We start from the raw sequence: 15,616 nt of genomic DNA on the forward strand, positions 1-15,616 counted from the left end.
CTTCCTGAGAAAGGGTGCTAAGAGCTAAGTTGTTTGAGACCTTATGTATCTGAAAATGTCAGTTCTCGCTCATGTGTAATTGATAATGTGGCAGGGTAAATAATTCTAGGTTGAAAAACCATTTTCCCTCTGAACATGAAGGCTCTTCCTTCAGTACTGCTTTTGAGGAATCCAGAGACAGACCAGGCCTTCGTCCTTTGTGATGTCTTCCTCGCCCCCTCCCCATGACAGATTTTAAGACCGTCTCTTTATTCCTAATGTGAAGTTCCAGAGATGTACCTTGGTGTGGGGCTTTTTCATTCCTTGTTTGGTGTACTCTGTGGGCACTTTCATTCTGGAAATGTATGTCCTTCATTTTTGAATTTTTTTCTTTTTTCTTTTCTTTTTCATTTCTTTTTTTGCCAAACTCACTGCATATCAAAGTTCCCAGGCTACAGATCTAATCTGAGCCACAGTTGTGACCTATATCACAGCTGCAGCAATGCCAGATCCTTAACCCACTGCACTGGGCCGGAAATTAAACCCACAACTCAGCAGCCACCTGAGTTGCCGTAGTCGAATTTTTTTTTTTTTGTCTTTTGTCTTTTTGTTGTTGTTGTTGTTGTTGTTGCTATTTCTTGGGCCGCTCCTGCGGCATATGGGGGTTCCCAGGCTAGGGGTCGAATCGGAGCTGTAGCCAACGGCCTACGCCAGAGCCACAGCAATTCGGGATCCGAGCCGCGTCTGCAACCTACACCACAGCTCACGGCAACACCAGATCCTTAACTCACTGAGCAAGGGCAGGGACCAAACCCACAACCTCATGGTTCCTAGTCGGATTCGTTAACCACTGCACCACGACGGGAACTCCCGTAGTCGAATTTTTAACCCACTGTACCCCACTGGGAACTCCTGAAAGTTTTTCTTATTTATTTTAAATATTTCTGTTTTCTGGAACTTCTGTTAATTCAGTGTTGGCTCTTCTGGGTTTATCCTCTAATTCTGTTGTTTTTTCTCCTATTTTTCCTTAACTTTTTCTTTTTGTTCTACTTCTTGGAGATTTTCTCAACTTCATCTGCCAGCTTGTCAATTTGAGGTTTTTTAAAAAACCTCTATCATAATTTTAATATATAGGGGCTTTTGTTCTTTAATGTTACATTAGTATAGATCTTGTTTATGTTTCATAGATGTAATATTTCATTTTCTATTTCTGATAGAGTTTTTTTGGTGTATCTGTGAAGTTTTCTTCTTAAATTCTTTGTTTTCTCCTAAGTTCTTTTATTTATTTATTTTTGGTCTTTAATTGTAGTGTTCCTCATATATTATCATTTTTCTTCTTTTTTAAAAAAATCCTAAAAATACATAACAAAATTTCTCATTTTAACAATTTTTAAGTGTGTGGTTATGTGGTATTAAGTATATTCACATTGCTGTGTGACAGCCATCACCTCCAGAACTCCTTCATCTCACCTACGGAAATGTACCCGTTAAACACTAACTCCCTACCCTCCACCACCAGCCCCTGGCAACCACCATCCTGCTTTTCGTCTCTATGAACATGGCTACGCAAGTTGCCTCATGTAAGAAGAACTATACAGTATTTGTCCTTTTGTGACTGCCTTATTTTTTTGAGGTTCTTCTTCTTGAAGATATGTCTTCAAGATTTGTCCATTCTGAGCACGTCACAATTTTCTTCCTTTTTAAAGTTTTTTTTTTTTTTTTGGTCTTTTTGCCATTTCTTGGGCTGCTCCCGCGGCATATGGAGGTTCCCAGGCTAGGGGTCCAATCGGAGCCGTAGCCACCGGCCTACGCCAGAGCCACAGCAACGCGGGATCTGAGCCGAGTCTGCAACCTACACCACAGCTCACGGCAACGCCAGATCCTTAACCCACTGAGCAAGGCCAGGGACCGAACCTGCAACCTCATGGTTCCTAGTCGGATTCATTAACCTCTGCGCCACGACGGGAACTCCCCGCCTTTATTTTTAATATCATAGTCTGGAAGCAAAATATAGGTAATGTTTTACATAATTTACATGGGGAGGGGCGTTAGCTACCAGAGAATGCAAAATATTTACTTTGAAGACTCAGGTTAATTTAGTAGAACTAAATTTGAACATTCTTCGGATTTTTGGAATAATTAGTTATCTTGAAATGTATTCTTTTGGAATATAAACTCCATAATTATAATGGTTCTATCTAGTTCATTGCTGTATTCTCAGCTTTAAGAACATAGGAGATATTCAGAAAATAGTTGTTTAATGTATGTATGGCATGATGAAAGATAAGAAAGTAGAAATAGGCCAGTATTTCACTCATTTTTATTTGAAATTATATAAACCTTCCTTCTCATTAATCTTTCAGTTTCTTCATTTATTTATCTGCATAGAAACATAGATTCCTGTTTTGTTTAATGGCTTATATCCTCTTGCTATTGTTATTTGTATTACTTCTCCAGTTGTTCCAGATTTGGTGTCAGGAGCCTCCTCAAGTTGCCTTCTTGTTTTTTTTGTTGTTGTTGTTCGTTTTGTTTTTTTTAATCATGGCCCCTTATTCTTTGGTATTTGGTTACTTTTTGGCATAATATGATGTTCCAGGTTCATTTGGTACTTGCTCTGCCCCACCCCAGCCATTTCTCCAAAGAGCCCTGGTTCCTTTTAGTAGAGAATGGCTTTAGAAACCAAGACGTGGATGCTAGGTGTGCATATTAGGGTTGTGCTGATCCCAGAAACTCTCAGGGGACAGAGCTAGGAAATAGGTGTATTCTCTGTAAGTACAGACATTTATATCCATTCTGTCTGCCTGTCTGTCTGTCTATCTATCTGTCAAATTCCATGAGTTCGTATCAGTAGTCACAATTACAGCCCAAACCAGAGGATTCATTCTGTTTTTTTTTGTTGTTGTTGTTGTTGTTTTACCTTTTCATAGCTGTAACTCCCTTTACAAAGACTATGAGAAACCCAGACCCTGTTATTTTTAGTAGTTTTATTGGATCCACCCTCTCTATTTACCTAATCTTTTACAGCTGTTGCTGCATGCCACCACCTCCCATCCTCTGCCCAGTTAGAAACTCTTTTCATCCTTATCTGCTGTGCCCCACTTTGTTGGGATGCCCACTTCCTAGGACTGTGTCCTTGTTGGCTTGGTCTCCAGCACTCTGTGCCACCTGGGCCCCATGCCACTGCCCTTCTTCCTCACTCAGCTTCAACACCCATGCCAAGCTACCCTTGGGAGGGCCCCTTCCTCGCCCCTGTAGACAGACATAGTTCTCCCTCCCCTGCTTTGGGCTCTGACCTCACCTCTAGGTCATCATGACCAGCCTCCACTTAATGACTTTGGGACTGAATTGTTTGTGAAGGGGCTTCATGTTGTCTTGTGAGAGAGAAATTTTTTGGACATCTGTTCAGATTTAAAAGTATTTTATTGAAAGGCAAAAAACTCAAATAGCTTGACTATTTCATTTTCTCAGGCAGTTATTGGTAGTGTGCTAAAAGGATTCTTTCCTTGGCTAATGTCTAAGATTAACCATAAAGTAACAGTCAGTTTGATTTATAATTATTTGAATCTTAATGTACATTGGTTAATGAGCTGTGTTTGAGGAAATTAGAAAACAAATAATAATCTACATCTACAAATTAATAATATTCATTTTTTCTAGCTCTTCCACCAAAGCCACCTAAGCCAGTGACTTCAGCCGTGACAAATGGAATGAAGGATGGTTCTAGTTCTCTTCAGGATGCAGAATGGTACTGGGGGGATATTTCAAGGTAACTGGAATGCTAATAATTGAGTGACGTTTTAGAAAAGAACCTTTGAGATTAGTAGTTAAAATAAGACTTTTTTTTTTTTTTTCTTTTGGCTATGCCTGCAGCATAAGAGAGAGTTCCCAGGCCAGGGATCAAACTGTGCCACAGCAGCTACCCGAGCCGCTGTAGTGACAGTGCCAGATCCTTAATCCAATGTACCTCAAGGGAACTCCAAAAATAAAACTTTTTAATTGCCCTACTAGTTGTTATTTAAAAATTATCATTTTAAAAATTGTGTGAGAAAACATTTCAAAAGTTTCTAAATGCTTTTTTTTTCTTTCATCCAAAAAAAGTGATGAGAAAATCTTTAAATTATGGGTGTAGAAAATCTTTAAATTAATACTGTATTGAGGGTAGATTGATTGATTGATTGATTGATTGATTTGCTTTTTTTAGGGCCGCATCCATGGCATGTGGAAGTTCCCAGCCTGGGGGTTGAATTGGAGCTACAACTGCTGGCCTACATCACAGCCACAGCAATGCCAGATCTGAGCCATGTCTGTGACCTACACCATAAGCTCACGGCAACGCCAGATCCCTGACCCACTGAGTGAGGCTAGGGATTGAACCCGCATCTTCATGGCTGCCAGTCGAATTTGTTTCCACCGCGCCACCATGGGAACTCCCAAGGGAAGATTTTTGAATAAATGAAACTTAGACATTTAGGATTAAAGATATTTATTGGTGGAGTTATGATAAATATCTTATTTTGAAAAACAGCATTCTAGGACAGATTTGCTTTTTGGGTAAAATGTGGTTTTGAAAAATTTCAAACCTAGAGAGGGAAAAAAAAATATATATATATTTTAAAATTTGAACATTGTATTTTCTTGTTTTTAAGAGTCCTATCCATTTCTGCCAAATGAGATTCCAGGTTGATGCTGTATTCCTCAACGTGCTTGTCTTTTTTTTCTCTTACCCGTTTTCTCCCGGTGCCAAAGTAGCGCTCGTTTTCTCCCCCGTATCATTTTAGCCATCTCTAGCCATCTGTCCAGTTCGGTGGCGTGGAGCACAGTCACACAGTTGTTTGACCACCACCATTATCCGCATCTGGAACTCATCTTCCCAAAGTGAAGCCTACACCCTTTAAACATTAACCCCCCTTTTCCCTGTTCTCCTTAACCCCTGGCATCCACCATTGGACTCTTCCTGATACCTCATATAAGTGGAATCATGTAATATTTGTCCTTTTGTGTTTGGCTAATTTCACTTAGCATGTCTTCAGGATTCCTCCGTGTTGTAGCGTGTGTCAGAATTTCCTTCCTTTTTAAGGCTGAATAATACTCTGTTATATGTACATGCCACATTTTAATTTATTCATTTATCTGGACTTTTTTTTAATAGTAGGAGATTTTATTTTATTTTATTTTTTCTGTTTCTTCGGCTGCTCCCTCGGCATATGGAGGTTCCCGGGCTAGGGGTTCAATTGGAGCTGCAGCCGCCGGCCTGCGCCAGAGCCAAAGCAGCTCGGGATCCGAGCCACGTCTGTAACCTACAACACAGCTCACGGCAATGCCGGATCCTTCACCCACTGAGCGAGGCCAGGGATTGAACCCGCAACCTCATGGTTTCTAGTCGGATTCGTTAACCACTGAGCCACAATGGGAACTCCTGGATATTTGGTTTTGATGAACCTTTGGATTGTTCATCAGCTTTTGGCTGGTGTTAATACTGTTGCTATGAGCATTGCTGTAGAAATATTTGTTCAAGTTTCTACTTTCAGTTCCTTGGGTATGTACCCAAAAGTGGAATTTCTGGGTCATATGGTAATTGTATGCTTAATTTTTTGAAAAAGATTTAATATACTTTATATTAAAATTGACCAGAAAGTTTTTATTTTAGCATTGTACACTGATACATTTAAATACTACTTACTTAACATATATATATATAAAATTTTTTAAATCTTCTTTGGCCACCCTGTGTTATATGGAGTTCCTGGGCCAGGGATCAGATGCAAGTCACAAGTGTGCCCTCTGCACAGCTGTGGCAGTGCTGGATCCTTTAACTCACTGTCCTGGGCTAGGGATCAAACCTGTGTCCTGGTGCTGCAGAGATGCCACCCATTCCATTGCACCACAGCAGGAACTCCAGCTTAATTTATATTCATGTATAAGACCATGTGATTCTGTAATTCAAAATTCTTTTATACCTTGCTGTTTTCTTTGAGTTTTCTAAGCCAACTCTGCAGAAGGAATTTATTATCAATATAAATTCAAATTGGAGAATATTGTATTGAAAGGTTGTGAACTGAGTGAATTATCCCGCCTCTGATCTGACAGAGCTGCCACTGTTGCCTAATCTTCCTAAACAGCTGCTGTTTTTTCCTTGAAACTGCAAGTTCATACCTGCCTAAGGAAGCCCTAAAGGCTTAATGGAAACGCTGTTCCCTACTGACAGTTGAAATCCGGTGCAGTTTAAGCATCGAATACCCTTCTTCGATTGCATAACACTGAAAATCAGAATAGAAAGAACGTGTCTGGGGAGGAGCTAAATGACCTCTGACAGACCCCATGAGTCTATAACCTGGGACGTACCCACCTCCCAACGAGTCTTTGTAATAACTTGTGAAGTGAACCACCAATACGTAGGTTTTTTTCACTTTCACTGTAATTCTGTTCTTCAGGGAGGAGGTAAATGACAAATTACGGGACATGCCAGATGGTACCTTCTTGGTCAGAGATGCCTCAACAAAAATGCAGGGAGATTACACTTTGACTTTGAGGTGAGTGTTTTTCAGCATTTTGGCTAGTGTTCTACTGGCATTGTTTATTTTGGGGTATACAGAGATTCCTATATTTTATTTAAGTCTTTATATACACATTTTTCGTGTTTTTGCTTAATTTAGATACAGAATTTTTAGTTGTTTGACCTTTTTCTATATATTAAATATTTAAATGTCATATAAAAAAGGCAAAAATTTTTATTTTTATGTAGCCAGTAAAACGAAAAATCTTAGAATTCCTAAAGGTAAGGAAATGAGAAGAAATGGACATCACGGGCACAGCCTAAGTTTATTAATGATATGTTGGGAATCCGCCCGACTGGTAACTCTGTTACTTGCCTCAGTGCAGACTTCAGTGTGTGAAACTCAACATGCTTTAGGCTGATGAGGGTACGTAGAAGTAAAGCAGTTCTCAGCCGGTATCCTGCCGTCCATGTCGGCGTAGTAGAATCTCATAGGTGAATGGATAACCCTTTGTGCTCACAAAGATGGGATGTGTATCTAAATAGGTTAGGAGGAGAGGACAAGATGGTGGAGGAATAGGGGGCCACGCTCACCCTCTCCCACAAACACAACAAAAAAAGCACATCTACAGATTAAATGACTCGCACAGAACAGCAACCAATCGCTGGCAGAGGAACCTAAACTCCAATAATGGCAAGAAGTTCGTGACATTACTGGGCAGAAGGGGAGAAAAGAGGAGAGTGAGAGAAGGTGAATCCGAGCGGGACGGGCACTCCCGAAAGGGAACTGTGGAGGAGAAAGGGATCCCGCACCCTGGAAAGTCACCTACACGGGGGAAAGATCAAATGAACCGGAGGAATCTTCAGATGCAGAGAAGAGTGTAGCAGTAAGTTGGAGTACGGAAAAGCCGATCAAGAACCGAACGGACCATCTGAACTACGGGCACAGTCACCAAAAATTGAGACGCCTGGGTGGGGGCTGGGCACTGAGACCTGGGCTCCAGAGGTTAGTCCCTGGGCTGGGGGGACGGGGCGGAGCGGAGCGGAAACTGCTTGGGAGGTCTAGAAACCATTTGAAGGGGCAGAGACTGCCTGAGAGACTAGAAAACAAAGCTGTCGCAGAGGAAGGGAGCAATACTCTAGGGGCGGGGAAGTGGAAAGCCGCATCAGAGGGAACCTGGGAGAAGAGCCTGGTCTGCGCCCGTGCTGGGGAGGGGAGAGAAGAAGGGGTGGGTCCCCATAGAATACCCCCCATGCCACAGCAAGCTTACAAGCCTGCTAGCTAGCTGAAAGCTGTGCTTTCCAGTGCATCCCCTCCCCCTCCCCCTGCCACCCCCTACGCTCTCGCCGAACCTGGGGCTGCCTGCCATCCAGGAGGGCTGGCCTCAACAATTGCCTGAAGCCTACCACCGCAGGGGCTGTCCCTGCACAGGCCTGCTTGCCCTTTGGAGGGGCTACACTTCCGCAGAGCAGAACCAAACACCACCAGCCCCCGAGAAAAGGCCTGCAGCCCAGAAAAGCTAGAACAAGCCTAGCCAGGCCGTGAATAGATCTGCCTAATTCTCGGACGGTTTTTCTGAGTCGGGCTGCCCCGGGGAGGAGCCTCTTGGATTTCCAGTGGCCCTGCTACCCGCCCAAGCCCCCAGGGGGTGCCAGGCTCTAGAGGATCAGCTGCATAGGACTGCCAGCTCCAGGCAGGACCCCCTACAGCCCAGAAAAGCTGCAACAAGCTTGGCCGAGTCGGGAAAAGATCTCAGATGGTTTTTCTGAGTCAGGCTGCCCTGGGGAGGAGCCTCTTGGGTTTTCAGCGGCCCTGCTACCCGCCCAAGCCCCCAGGGGGTGCCCCACTCCCACAGAATAGCTGCTCAGCACCACCAGCCCCCTGGAAGAGCCCCTGCAGCCCAGAAAAGCTGCAACAAGCTTGGCCAGACTGTGAAAAGATCCGCCTACATTCTCAGGCCGTCCTTCTGAGTTGGGCTGCCCTAGGGAAGAGCCTCTTAGGTTCTCAGTGACCCAGATAGCTGCTCCAGCCCCCAGGGGGTGTTGCACTCCTGAGGAACAGTTGCCCAACACCGCCAACCCCCTGCAAGAACCCCACAGCCTAAAAACACCAGAGCAAGCTCTGCATGACCAAGTGAAATCTGCTGCCATCGTGGTGTGGACCTCCCAGTCCTGTCTGCCCTCAGGAAGCCCTCCTTTGCTTCAAAGAAACACTGTTAGCCCCATCAACACTCCAGAAAAGCCACACTGCCTCAAAAAAGACTGACCAACAACGCCAGCCCTCAGGAAACATTCCACAGCAGTGACAAGGCAAACACTGCCCGGTCACGGAGAGTACAACTCCCTCAGGAAAAAGAAAACAACAAGCAAGATGAAGAAGCTGAGAAACCACCCCCAGTCAAACCAACAGGAGAACTCACCTAAAACAGTCAACAATGAAACAGATCTCTGCAGTCAGACAGACCTGGAGTTCAAAAGAGAAATAGTGAAAATACTGAAGGAATTAGGAGAAGATATGAACAGTAATGCAGATACCCTCAGAAAGGAACTAGAAAATATAAGGAGGAGCCAAGAAAAACTAGAACATTCATTTGCAGAGATGCAAACTGAACTAAGGGCAGTAAAAACCAGAATGAATAATGCAGAAGAGCGAATCAGTGATGTGGAAGATAGAATAATGGAAATCACTCAATCCGGTCAACAGACAGAAAACCGAATCAAAACACTGGAAAGCAATATAAGACACCTATGGGATAATATAAAGCGGGCCAATCTACGCATAATAGGAATTCCAGAAGGAGTAGAAAAAGATAAGGGGATGGAAAATATATTTGAAGAAATTATCGCTGGAAACTTCCCACATCTAAAGGATACTGGGTTCAAGATACAAGAAGCACAGAGGGCCCCAAACAAACTGAACCCAAATAGACCCACAGCAAGACACATCATAATAAAAATGGCAAAAGTTAGTGATAAAGAGAGGATCCTAAAGGCAGCAAGAGAAAAACAGAATGTTACCTACAAGGGAACCCCCATGAGAATATCAGCTGATTTCTCTACAGAAACACTACAGGCCAGGAGGGAATGGCAAGAGACACTTAAAGTGCTCAAAGGAAAAAATATGCAACCTAGAATACTCTATCCAGCAAGAATATAATTTAAAATAGAAGGGGAAATAAAAATTTTTCCAACAAACAAAAACTTAATACAGCAACACAAAACCCAGGTTAAAGGAAATATTGAAAGCGCTTCTCTAAACCAAAAAGAAAGGAAGGAAAGGGAAGAAAAAAGAAAAGAAAAAAAAAAGAAGAAGAAGAGGAAGAACTAGAACTGAAGAAACCGCAATCAGAGAGCAGTCACTCAAATAAGCCAGCATACAGATTTAATCATGAACATGCTTCAAACAAAATAAAATTAAAAAGAAAAAAATAAAAAAGAGTCATCAAAACCATAAAATGTGGGCAAGGGATGTTAGGAAATAAATAACCCTTTTTGTTTGTTTGTATGTTTCTCTTCTTAATTTTAATAGAGTAATGAAGTGTTTGAACTTACAGGACCATCAGGCTAAAACACAATTATGGGAAGGGGTTAGCATACTTAAAAAACAGGGCAACCACAAGCCAAAACCAAATATTGCATTTGCAAAAATGAAAAAAAAAATACACTCAAGCAGATAATAACAGGAGACCATCCAACCAAAAAAAAAAAAAAAAGAAAGAAAGGAAGAATGGAGAACCATAGAATCAATTGGAACACGAAGTTCAAATGGCAATAAGTAATCATCTATCAATTATCACCTTAAATGTCAATGGACTGAATGCCCCAATCAAAAGACACAGAGTGGCTGAGTGGATAAAAAGGCAAAAACCTTCAATATGCTGCCTACAAGAAACTCACCTTAGGACAAAAGATACATATAGATTGAAAGTGAAAGGGTGGGGAAAAATATTTCACGCCAATAGACAAGACAGAAAAGCAGGAGTCGCAACACTCATATCAGACAAAATAGACTTTAAAACAAAAGACATAAAGAAAGACAAAGAAGGACACTACTTAATGATTAAGGGATCCATCCAAGGAGAGGATGTTACTATCGTCAACATATATGCCCCAAATACAGGAGCACCCAGATACATACAACAAATATTAACAGACATAAAGGGAGATATTGATGAGAATACAATCATAGTAGGAGACCTTAATACCCCCCTCACATCAATGGACAGATCCTCTAGACAGAAAACCAATAAAGCAACAGAGATCCTAAAGGAAACAATAGAAAAGTTAGACTTAATTGATATCTTCAGGACACTACATCCAAAAAAAGCAGAATACACATTCTTCTCAAATGCTCATGGAACATTCTCAAGAATCGACCACATATTGGGACACAAAGCTAATCTCAATAAATTTAGGAGCATAGAAATTATCTCAAGTATCTTCTCTGACCACAATGCCATGAAATTAGAAACCAACCATGGGAAAAGGAAAGAGAAAAAACCTACTACACGGAGCCTAAACAACATGCTACTAAAAAACCAATGGGTCAATGAGGAAATCAAGAAGGAAATTAAAAACTACCTTGAAACAAATGATAATGAAGACACAACCGCTCAAAATCTATGGGATGCTGCGAAAGCAGTGCTCAGAGGGAAATTTATAGCAATACAGGCCTTTCTCAAAAAAGAAGAAAGATCCCAAATGGACAACTTAACCCTCCACCTAAATGAATTAGAAAAAGAACAAAAAAGTCCTAAAGTCAGCAGAAGGAAGGAAATTATAAAGATCAAAGAAGAAATCAATAAAATAGAGACTCAAAAAAACAATAGAGAAAATTAATAAAACCAAGAGCTGGTTCTTTGAAAAGGTGAACAAAATTGACAAACCCCTGGCCAGACTCACTAAAAAGAGGAGAGAAAGAACCCAAATAACCAAAATTATAAATGAAAAAGGAGAAATCACAACAGATACTGCAGAAATACAAAAAACCATAAGAGAATACTATGAACAACTCTGCGGCAACAAGTTTGACAATCTGGAAGAAATGGACAATTTTCTAGAATCTTACAGCCTGCCAAAACTGAATCAAGTAGAAACAGACCAACTGAACAGACCGATCACTAGAAATGAAATTGAAGAGGTCATAAAATCACTCCCTACAAATAAAAGTCCAGGACCAGATGGCTTCACAGGTGAATTTTATCAAACATATAAAGAGGAATTGGTGCCCATCCTCCTTAAACTCTTTCAAAAGGTTGAAGAAGAAGGAATACTCCCAAAGACATTCTATGATGCCACCATCACTCTCATTCCAAAACCAGACAGAGATACCACCAAAAAAGAAAACTATCGGCCAATATCATTGATGAAAATTCTCAACAAAATCTTAGCCAACCGAATCCAACAACATACCAAAAAAATTATACACCATGACCAGGTTGGGTTCATCCCAGGTTCACAGGATGGTTCAACATACACAAATCAATCAGCATCATACACCGCATTAACAAAAAAAAAAGTCAAAAATCATATGATCATCTCAATAGACGCAGAAAAAGCATTTGACAAAGTCCAACATCCATTCATGATCAAGACCCTCGCCAAAGTGCGTATAGAGGGAACATTCCTGAACATAATCAAAGCCATTTATGAGAAACCCACAGCAAATATAATCCTCAATGGGGAAGAACTGAAAGCCTTCTCACTCAAATCTGGAACAAGACAGGGATGCCCACTCTCACCACTGCTCTTCAACATAGTTTTGGAAGTTCTAGCCACAGCAATTAGACAAAAGAAATAAAAGGCATCCATATAGGAAGAGAAGAGATAAAACTGTCACTGTATGCAGATGACATGATACTATACATAGAAAACCCTAAAGACTCAACCCCAAAACTCCTTGAACTGATTAATAAATTCAGCAAAGTAGCAGGATATAAGATTAACATTCAGAAGTCAGTTGCATTTCTGTATAGTGACAATGAAATATTAGAAAAGGAATACAAAAATATGATACCTTTTAAAATTGCACCTCACAAAATCAAATACCTCGGAATACACCTGACCAAGGAGGTAAAGGACCTATATGCCAAGAACAATAAAACTTTAATCAAAAAAATCAAAGAAGATGTAAAGAAATGGAAAGATATTCCATGTTCCTGGATTGGGAAAATCAATATTGTAAAAATGGCCATACTACCCAAAGCAGTCTACAGATTCAATGCAATCCCTATCAAATTACCCATGATGTTTTTCACAGAACTAGAACAAACAATCCAAACATTTATGTGGAACCACAAAAGACCCAGAATCGCCAAAGGAATCCTGAGAAACAAAAACCAAGCAGGAGGCATAACTCTCCCAGACTTCAAGAAATACTACAAAGCCACAGTCATCAAAACAGTGTGGTACTGGTATCAAAACAGACAGACAGACCAATGGAACAGAATAGAGAATCCGGAAATAAACCCTGACACCTATGGTCAATTAATCTTTGACAAGGGAGGCAAGAACATCAAATGGGAAAAAGAAAGTCGATTCAGCAAGCATTGCTGGGAAACCCGGACAGCTGCATGCAAAGCAATGAAACTAGAACACACCCTCACACCATGCACAAAAATAAACTCAAAATGGCTGAAAGACTTAAATATACGGCAGGACACCATCAAACTCCTAGAAGAGAACATAGGCAAAACACTCTCTGACATCAACATCATGAATATTTTCTCAGGTCAGTCTCCCAAAACAATAGAAATTAGAGCAAAAATAAACCCATGGGACCTCATCAAACTGAAAAGCTTTTACACAGCAAAGGAAACCAAAAAGGAAACAAAAAGACAACTTTCAGAATGGGAGAAAACAGTTTCAAATGATGCAACTGACAAGAGCTTAATCTCTAGAATATATAAACAACTTATACAACCCAACAGCAAAAAAGCCAATCAATCAATGGAAAAATGGGCAAAAGACCTGACTAGACATTTCTCCAAAGAAGATGTACAGATGGCCAACAAACACATGAAAAAATGCTCAACATCGCTGGTTATAAGAGAAATGCAAATCAAAACTACCATGAGATACCACCTCACACCAGTCAGAATGGCCATCATTAATAAATCCACAAATAACAAGTGCTTTTCTGTGGAGAAAAGGGAACCCTCCTGCACTGTTGGTGGGAATGTAAACTGGTACAGCCACTATGGAGAACAGTTTGGAGATACCTTAGAAATCTATACATAGAACTTCCATATGACCCCGCAATCCCACTCTTGGGCATCTATCCGGACAAAACTCTACTTAAAAGAGACACGTGCACCTGCATGTTCATTGCAGCACTATTCACAATAGCCAGGACATGGAAACAACCCAAATGTCCATCGACAGATGAGTGGATTCGGAAGATGTGGTATATGTACACAATGGAATACTACTCAGCCATAAAAAAGAATGACATAATGCCATTTGCAGCAACATGGATGGAACTAGAGACTCTCACTGAGTGAAATGAGCCAGAAAGACAAAGACAAATACCGTATGATATCACTTATAACTGGAATCTAATATCCAGCACAAATGAGCATCTCCTCAGAAAAGAAAATCATGGACTTGGAGAAGAGACTTGTGGCTGCCTGATGGGAGGGGGAGGGAGTGGGAGGGATCGGGAGCTTGGGCTTATCAGACACAATTTAGAATAGATTTACAAGGAGATCCTGCTGAATAGCATTGAGAACTTTGTCTAGATACTCATGTTGCAACAGAAGAAAGGGTGGGGGAAAAAATGTAATTGTCATGTATACATGTAAGGATAACCTGACCCCCTTGCTGTACAGTGGGAAAATAAAAAAAAAATTATAAAAAAAATAAAAAATAAAAAAATAAAAAATAAATAGGTTAGGAAAACTGCCTTAGATCTTTGCAAATTTAACAATTAACGTAGCGTAAGGACGATAAGGTCTTATGTGATTTTTTTTAAAGAGACTATCTAAAGAAAATAACAGTAGCAACAGTAACAAATTCCTTATACTACGCATTTTACATGCAGTATCTATTCTTAGAACAGCGTTATGAGGTAGGTATTATTAATAGTTCCATTTTATAGAATGAGGCAACTGAAGCTTTACATGGTTAAGAAACTTGTCCTAAAAACATAGCTAGTAAAGTTGCAAAGGACAGGTTCACATCCAGATGTATCTGTCTCTTCACCGTCTTTCCAGCCTTGTAGCTCTAGGAAACATAATCCCATATTTTATGTTAGAAATTTGGGGTTACCATGTTAGTTTCTGGTAAAGACATTGAGAAGTTAATACTTTAGGACTTGGGTTGTGCAAGGAACAGTGTTCTACAGTGATTCGTTCAGTGTAGTTTCTGCCCATTCTAGTTGGGCTGCTGTCTCTACCACTCTTCGTGGACTGCTACACCAGTGGCTGCTTTTCTCTTCTTACCTTACCTGATTCTTCACAGCATTAGTCACAGACACTTCTTAGAAACAACTTACTATCTTGGCTGTTGTGACATTACACTCCTGATTTTAGGCCACTCCATTGCTCAGTATTCCAGGGTTCAGACTTTTGAGCGTCCTTCTCTTCTCTGTATTCATTCTCTCAAGGTGAAGCTGTCCTGTCCCCTGGCTATAACATGCAGTTACATGGTGATGATTCATCAACTTTCTGAACCCCAGATGCATATATCTGGTTGCCTCGTAGGTATCTAGGGAACATAACTAATTTTTATGTAATCAAATCAGAATTCTTGATTTTTAACCCAACTCCCCCTATCCCAACTGCTTCTCTTCCAGTCTTTCATTTTAAGAAATAGAACCACCATCTCTGCAGTTATTACAGCCACGAATCTTTTTTTCCTTTCTTTCCCTCAGTGTCGCATCCGGCCCTTCAATCCATCATTAAACAAGTCCTGCCTACTCTGCCTCCAAATCTACATTGATAATGTTTTTTTTTGTTTGTTTGTTTGTTTTTTTTGTCTTTTTGCCATTTCTTGGCCTGCTTCCACAGCATATGGAGGTTCCCAGGCTAGGGGTCTAATCGGAGCTGTGGCCGCCAGCCTACACCAGAGCCACAGCAACGCGGGATCCGAGCCGCATCTGCAACCCACACCACTGTCCACATCAACGCCAGATCCTTAACCCAC

At 40.9% G+C, this 15,616-nt stretch overlaps 1 protein-coding gene across 1 annotated transcript in view; it reads left to right on the forward strand.

Moving 5' to 3' along the window:
• The window catches only part of PIK3R3 (phosphoinositide-3-kinase regulatory subunit 3), a 126,185-nt gene that overhangs the window by 66,788 nt on the left and 43,781 nt on the right, over positions 1 to 15,616 (forward strand). Inside the window, 2 exon segments of the mRNA XM_047789212.1 lie at positions 3,637 to 3,745; positions 6,411 to 6,509. Of these exon segments, the coding sequence (XP_047645168.1) occupies positions 3,637 to 3,745; positions 6,411 to 6,509 (208 nt within the window).

Source organism: Phacochoerus africanus, chromosome 8 (assembly GCF_016906955.1).
Source record: "Phacochoerus africanus isolate WHEZ1 chromosome 8, ROS_Pafr_v1, whole genome shotgun sequence".
Taxonomy (NCBI): Eukaryota; Metazoa; Chordata; class Mammalia; order Artiodactyla; family Suidae; genus Phacochoerus; species Phacochoerus africanus.